We start from the raw sequence: 7,835 nt of genomic DNA, 5'->3' as shown, positions 1-7,835 counted from the left end.
CAAAACTTCAAGAATATCTGCTTTGAAACGATCTATGAACCAAGTGTATGGTGCCCCATGATCATACTAATGTACACAGCTATGGTTTAATAAAAAAAAAAAAAAAAAGGAATATCTGCTTTGCTTCTTTCTTTTTAAGGGAGTAAAGTAACAAAACAAAAAATAGGCTTAAAAACACACAAACACAGATCATGTGGAAAGCACACTTTCTTCAATACAGGAGAAAGTAGCTCAAATTATAACAGAGACTCATGCCAAGAACACGCCTAAGACTGAAGGGGGAAATACTACATGACGCTAACCAAACTGGTGTGAAGCTTCGAATAAGTTCCAAGTTTTTATATTTTACAATGTGTATCTTTTATTAGAGTCCACAGTCTGCTAAATAAAAGCAGTAACAAGATATTTCACAAACCATTATACAATTTAAATCGTATGAATTTAATTTCATAAAAAAATCAGGTGCATATTCAGACTGGCTGAGCTACAAATGCTATGTTTTATCTCTGGTCTAAAACACTTCGTAAAAAGACTTAATTCCGGCACAGAAACAAACCCATCAGTTTTTTAAATACATGTTTTACAACAAGAAGTTTGTGCTCTTAATCAAAAAGATCCACAGACTAATTCAGTGTGTAAAAAATAAATTTTACAAAAAACCCAAGGTAACACTTTCAAATCCACTTTTATTTTCTCTTTCTTCCTCCTCACATACAGAACTTCCCCACACACCACATTTCTTGAAGCTATAAAGTCACTCGATATCGGCCAGGTACCATTTTATTCCTAAAACTTTGTTGGCATCAAAATATGACAGTTAACCAGTGTTAAATCCATAAAATATTTACATAGCACAGCACATTAAGCTTTAGACACTTGGCAATTAAACCACGTAAAAAGAGGATGAGGCCCACATCCTACAGGCTCGGAATCAGGTGTTCACTGGTCCCTATCTGGTGACTGTACACTGGGTGGGGGCAGCAGAGGCAACAGGCAGTTCAACTTGAGAGGACACTGAACACTATGACCTGGAAGCACGCTATAATGTCACCCCAGTGCCATGAACCACACCACCTTTCTCCAAGGTGGTCTCATGATTCTAGAATGGTAGGTCCAACTGATACAACAAAATGAAGACAGACAATACATTTACTCTGTGGAAATATCCTATTACTACTATGCACGCATGGTGAATTTGAATACAACTCGTCCCAGAAACTTGTCGCGGTCATCCTGACTTTTTAGGTTGGGTGATCCATCAATCCTGCACTCAACTGTTACTTCTTTCCCAGCACTTTCAGGCACAAAGCGGAGCTGAACAGCAACTAACGGCTGTAGATACCCCACCTGGTGAAAAAGGAAAATACATTAATTCAAATTCTAGGGTAACTCCGACTATAATTTTGGTTTGTTCTGTGAAATTAAAAAGAAACACTATTAGTTAGATCTATATTTTATGCTGTTTTTTTCCTTTGAAGCTGCCATTTCATATTTTAATTTTTTTTTTTTTGCAGTTTTTTTTTTTTTTTTTTTGGCTGGGGCTGGGTTTGAACCCGCCACCTCCGGCATATGGGGCTGGCGCCCTACTCCTTTGAGCCACAGGCACCCCCTCATATTTTAATTTTTATTAACGCAAGTGGTCATGGCTGTGAATTTTCCTCCATAATTTGTGATTATATTTTGCTTCATTATTATTAATTTTTAGGTATTTTATAATCCTGGCTTGAATTTCCCTTTTCCTCCAAGAGTTAGTTATTTCAGAAGCTTCTACTCTCTCATTCCCCATGTGGAAACGTCTTTTATTTCAGTGATTTTTAGTTTTTATTTCATTGTGATCAAAAAGTATTGATTATACTCATAATAGTTTTAGCTAATACAATTCTTTGCTAAAAGGAACCAGGGCTGATTCTGGGACTGGGGCAGGGTTGTGCAAGATGAAACTAGGATATCTTGTGATGTCAGAATATAAACAAGGGCTCAAAGAATCATGGAAACCTGTCAAAAAGACACGGAAGCCGCCTGAAGGTCTCCAACGAGTCCAATCTGGAACAAGTTTGCATCAGAATAATGATTATTAAAGATTTTACAGAAGATTATCATAAATTCTGTAATTATAGAATTAAATAAGAATCCATGAGTCTGTACTGATAGAAATAAACAAAGAAGGAAAGCTCTTTCTTGGAGCGGAAAGCCAACTAATAAATGCAAAAAGATGAACAATCCGATTTAGGCAAGAATCAGCAAATGTTAAAGCTCTGGCAAAAACAGAGTGGTGAATTACAGCCTCTGAAAAGATCTTCCCTGCATGGCACGTGTTGGTAACAAAGGACACCTGGCTGACTCCACCCTAACCAAGGGTCAAGGTTAACTCTATCACCATCAATGGGGCCATCGGACCCAAGTCCTCCTGAGTCACCCCAAGAATGACATTTCTTCTGAGGTACTCCTGCCAAAAATACGCCACCTAAATTTGATCATGGAAAAACACCAGACAAATTCAAATTGAAAAACACAAAATAAACCAAAAAAGGCCTATTACTCATGTCTTAAGAGTACAAGGCCATGAAACAAAGACTGAGGAACTATTTCAGATTATAGCTGCTAGAGATGTTAACAGCATGCCATCTTAGACCAGGGAAACTTTTTTCAATAAAGGATCTTACTGGACAGACTGATGAGATCTCAGCAAGGTTTACAGACTGGGTAACAGCACTGTATCAACATTAACTCCCTTTGCTAACTGAACCATAGTTGTTGTCTCAGTCCGTTTTCTGTTGCTTATAACAAAATACCCGAAACTGGGTAATTTATAAAGAAAAGGAATCTGGAAGATGAGAAGTCCAAGATGGAGAGGCTACTCCCAATGAGGGCATTCCTGCTGGTGGGGAGAGTCCCAGGGCAGTGCAAGGTATCGCATGGAGAGTGAGAGGCTGAGCGTGCAGACAGACTAGCTCAGGTCTCTCTTCCACTTCTTAAAAAGCCACCAGTCTCACTCTCATGATAACACATCAGTTTAAGAATGGATTAATCCATTTGTGGTGCAGAGCCCTCATGGCCAAATCAACTCTTAAAGGTCCCAGCTTCTAATAATGCCACGTTGGGGATTAAGTTCAACATGAGCTTGGGAGGGGACAAATATTCCAAAAGTTGCACTTATGTATGTTAATATTCTCATTTTTAGGACTACACGCTCAAGTATTTAGTGTAAATGGGCAATATAGCTTAGTCTCAAATTGTTCAGGGGAGAAAATTTATATATTTTAAAAATAGAAGGCTACTACAGTGGCTCACACCTGTAATCCTAGCACTCTGGCAGGCCAAGGTAGGTGGATCACCTGAGCTCAGGGGTTTGAGAGCAGCCTGAGCAAGAGCAAGACCTTGTCTCTAAAAATAGCTGGGTGTTGTGGTGGGTGCCTGTAGTCCCAGCTACTTGGAAAGGTGAGGCAAGAGGATTGCTTGAGCCCAAGAGTTTGAGGTTGCTGTGAGCTATGACACCCAGCACTCTACCTAGGACACAGAGTGAGACTCTGTCTCAAAAAAAAAAAAAAAATTAAATAAATACATAAATAACAGTAAGACAAATGAAATACCAATATTCACTTAAAGGATCTACAGCAATTCCCTGTGCTATTCTAGCCACTTTAAGCCCGGTATCATTTCAAAACACAAAGTTTAAAAAGTATATATACAGTATGATCCTAATTTTATAACATGATACATAAATTTCAAGACAAACTAATAAATTATACAATAATACAGTATCTCTGAGTTAATATTTTTAGTACTTTTCTACTTCCTCTAAATAAGTATATAGTACTACTTCTACAACAAAAAATATATTTTAAAGGTAATCATCCTTTATCTGCTCAGGTTCTGTGCTCTGAATCACACATGTGGAAATTACTATCAATATTTTTTCATAAAAACATGGACAGACAATGCACAAATTATATAGAGCATGTGTCTGCCCGCCAGCACAGGTGATATTTTGATGCAAATATTCTAATTTTGTAAAAGATAAGTACCACATAAGAACTTCAATACTTACATGCAGTTTTTTTCCATAATATGGAAAATATTTTAAGTCTATAACTCCATTTGGAGGATAAGTTGTTACAGATGCTATGCTTGTGTCCTGGAAGTAGAAAGCGAAAGAAAGTCTTTTTAGATCATGAAAAAGAATTTTTAAAAACGTGTTTATAATTAAAGCAGTGTCAATTAAAAACAGTTTGGGGAATATACAACTATATTAATTACAAGTATATTTTTTAGAAGATACTTGCTCGTCTCGATTGTAAATTACATAATTAAACCCTGTGACAGAAACTATTTTGACTACACTTACATTTCCTGATATACCATATATACTTTTTCATGAGAGTCCCATCTAATTTCTAGCCAGTCCTACTCATGTACTGCCTGTAAAATCTTATCTGCTCTCAGAAAGCCCAGCTTTCTGGCCAATGATAGCAGGAATGTACCCACAGACTTGAAACCAATGTTTTCCTGAAATGAATAAAAATACTGCACTTCCAGACAAGACTGGAAAGCACTGGCAGCAAGCAGGTGCCTATCTAGAATGCAGCACTCCGGGCCTGGGAGGCAGCAGGTGCAAAAGTCTCACTGATGGACAACCACGATAACTGTGATCAGAAGGGAAACCACGATGCCACTGACAGAAACCATGAGGGAAAACTTCAGGTACTGCAAGCAAAACTCTTCTTAGCTGATTTAAGTATCACATTTCCCATGAACAAATTTATGAACATATGTAAGTCACTGAGTACTCCACGCATATTATGATAAACATAAGTACACAGATCTAATCAATATCTATAATCCAATTCATGTGTGCTGTCAGGGATGTCGAGTATTCTCTTTAAACGATTTATGAAAATTCTCATGTAACACATTCCATATAGAGCTACTTCGAAAGACTCTAACACACAGTGACTAGGTAACAAACAGACCACAACGATTAAAATCAGTGGGTTTACTAAGCACTAAAGAGAACATTACTAAACACTTGAAATTTAGATTTGAACAAACTGATTTCTTCTTTTGAAAGCACACACGAAACAATATAGCAAAGCTAAGACTCTAAGGATTAGTCCTACTCCCTGTTTATTTCATTATATGCAGCAGCCCGTCTGCGGGTGGGAGGGAGGAAGGAAGGGGCACACAGACAGCAGGTGTGCCCAGCACAGACCCAAGGACAAATTCTAACGGTCCAGGTTAAGACTATGTGGGAAGAGCAGGTGATAAAATGCTCAGAGAAATTATAGAAGTCATTTTTTTTCTATCACTGTGCAAACACCACCCACCCTACATTTGTACTCTTTAACTTAAAAAAAAGTTCAAAATCAAAAATAGCATTTGGTACTAGAGAAAATAAGTCACTGATGAGTGCTTTTCTGCAGAAAATGCTTTTGCTAAACATATTTTACTTTAATACATGAATTTCATTCACAGAAACACAGAGACACTCCCCAAAATGAACACAGAGACACTCCCCAAAATGAAAACAGTTTTGAGTTACATTTCCATGTATCTCTTGCCAGATTCTACACCCAACCTGTATTTACCCCACTTCTGCCCAACTACCACTATGTGGGCAGGGTCAGCTACAGGGCACTGTGGCTCAGAGTTAAGGCCATGTGTTCAAGGTCACCCAGCAGGGACAGGCTCTTAACTGCTCTCTTGCTTTGTGCCTAAACCATCATCTTGGGAGGCTTTTTCTAAACTTGTAGCTTATACCGTCTGTGAAAATAAACACATGGTGACGGTGGATGTTGAAATGAATATCTGAATGAGAGTGAGCTACTGAGGGTGAAGCACACTTGTCGCAACGTTTTAGGTACATCACATCCCACTAGAAACCAGGAGCTACTAACTCTAAGAATCTACTGATGGTCACTAAGTTCCACTGAAAACAAAACGGCTTAAAAATTAATATATTTTGGGGCAGCGCCTGTGGCTCAAAGGAGTAGGGCGCCGGCCCCATACACCAGAGGTGGCAGGTTCAAACCCAGCCCCGGCCAAAAACTGCAAAAAAAGAAAAAAATTAATATATTTTGTTTCTCTTACACAATTATCTTCCTAAAGACTTGAAAAATAATACATCAAAAGTTGGCAGTGGTTACCTCCAGGTAGCACTGTTTTTCTCTTATATATTTTTCTAAATTTTTCTAAATCAACCTGATTCACTTTTGTAAAAAATGCAATACTGAAAATTTTTTTATTTGTTTGTTTTTGAGACAGAGTCTCACTATATCACCCTCAGTAGAGTGCTATGGCATCACAGCTCACAGCAACCTCCAACTCCTGGGCTCAAGCGGTTCCCTTGCCTCAGCATCCCAAGCAGCTGGGACTACAGACACTGGCCACAATGCCCGGCTATTGTTTTTTTTTGGTTGCAGTTGTCATTGTTTAGCAGGCCTGGACTGGGCTTGAATCCACTAGCCTTGGTGTATGTGGCCAGCGCCCTACTCACTGAGCTATGGTTGCCAAACCTGAAAAAAAAAAAAAATTAATGACATGAATATGAATATTCCATCTTTTTCAAGAATTATCCTTTTTATGAATATTAATTGGCTACCTCCAAAGAAGGCATATTTTGTCAGCAGTGTTTGTGTATTTCCAGGACACTAACTTGCTTAAAGGCAATGGAAGCAGATGAAAATTAAGAATACAGAAGACGCACTTTGGGAGTCAAGGTGGATCAACTGCCTGAGGCCAGGAGTTTGAGACCTGCCTGGGTAACATAGTGAAACTTAGGTCCTACAAAAAAATGATTAGCCAGGCGTGGTGGTGCACAGCTACAGACTCAGCTACTCAGGAAGCTGAGGCAGAAGAAATCACCTGAGCCCATGCGTTCAAGGTTACAGTGGGTTTGTGGTCATAGTACCACTGCACTTTGGCTGGGAGACAAGACAAAATAAAAAACACACATATCACACAGAAGATAAAAGAGTTTAAAGTAAAGAACACTTGATATAAATCTAACAGATAATAGCAAGTATGATGACACGTAGTGAGTGCTTCCTTCTGGTCTACACGGGCTTCAGCTGGCTACCACTTTGTACCAGTCTAGGAGTACAAGGCAAAGTTTTAACAACAGCTCTTCCCATTCTTTTTCTAAAAACAAAGAAACAAAAAAATCTCACAACTAAAAAGGCAAGAAAAAGGGCGGCGCCTGTGGCTCAGTCGGTAAGGCACTGGCCCCATATACCGTGGGTGGCGGGTTCAAACCCGGCCCCGGCTTAACTGCAACCAGAAAATATCTGGGCGTTGTGGCGGGCGCCTGTAGTCCCAGCTACTCGGGAGGCTGAGGCAAGAGAATCGCTTAAGCCCAGGAGTTGGAGGTTGCTGTGAGCTGTGTGATACCACGGCACTCTACCGAGGGCCATACAGTGAGACTCTGTCTCTACCAAAAAAAAAAAAAAAAAAAAGCAAGAAAACAAAAACCCCACTTATATTTTGATTATTTTATGTACTTTACACACATCTCTTCAAAGCAAAGGGACAGCAAACTGAAACCCAAATCCTTAGACCTGGATTTTTTTTTTTTTTTTTTTTTGAGACAGAGCCTCAAGCTGTCGCCCTGGGTAGAGTGCAATGGCGTCACAACTCACAGGAACCTCCAACTCCTGGGCTCAAGTGAATCTCTTGCCTCTGCCTCCCAAGTAGCTGGGACTGCAGGTGCCCACCACAACGCCCGGCTATTTTTTTTTTTTTTTGGTTGCAGCTGTCATTGTTGTTTGGTGGGCCCGGGCTGCATTCGAACTCAGCAGCCCAGATGTATGTGGCTGGCGCCTCAGCTGCTTCAGCCACAG

General features: G+C 39.5%; 1 protein-coding gene across 1 annotated transcript in view; it reads right to left on the bottom strand.

Annotated features, from left to right (window-relative positions):
• Positions 1-672: 672 nt before the first annotated feature.
• ATP1B3 (ATPase Na+/K+ transporting subunit beta 3) overlaps positions 673-7,835 on the bottom strand; it is a 54,190-nt gene continuing 47,027 nt past the window's right edge. The window contains exons 6-7 of the mRNA XM_053600768.1: positions 4,049-4,135; positions 673-1,347 (exon numbers count right to left, since the gene is read on the bottom strand). Coding sequence (XP_053456743.1) covers positions 1,177-1,347; positions 4,049-4,135 — 258 coding nt within the window. The 3' untranslated portion in view covers positions 673-1,176. The remainder of the gene's footprint in view (positions 1,348-4,048; positions 4,136-7,835) is intronic.

The sequence above is a fragment of the Nycticebus coucang genome, chromosome 8 (genome assembly GCF_027406575.1).
Source record: "Nycticebus coucang isolate mNycCou1 chromosome 8, mNycCou1.pri, whole genome shotgun sequence".
NCBI lineage: Eukaryota > Metazoa > Chordata > Mammalia > Primates > Lorisidae > Nycticebus > Nycticebus coucang.
This window is presented reverse-complemented; position numbering and strand designations above follow the sequence as displayed.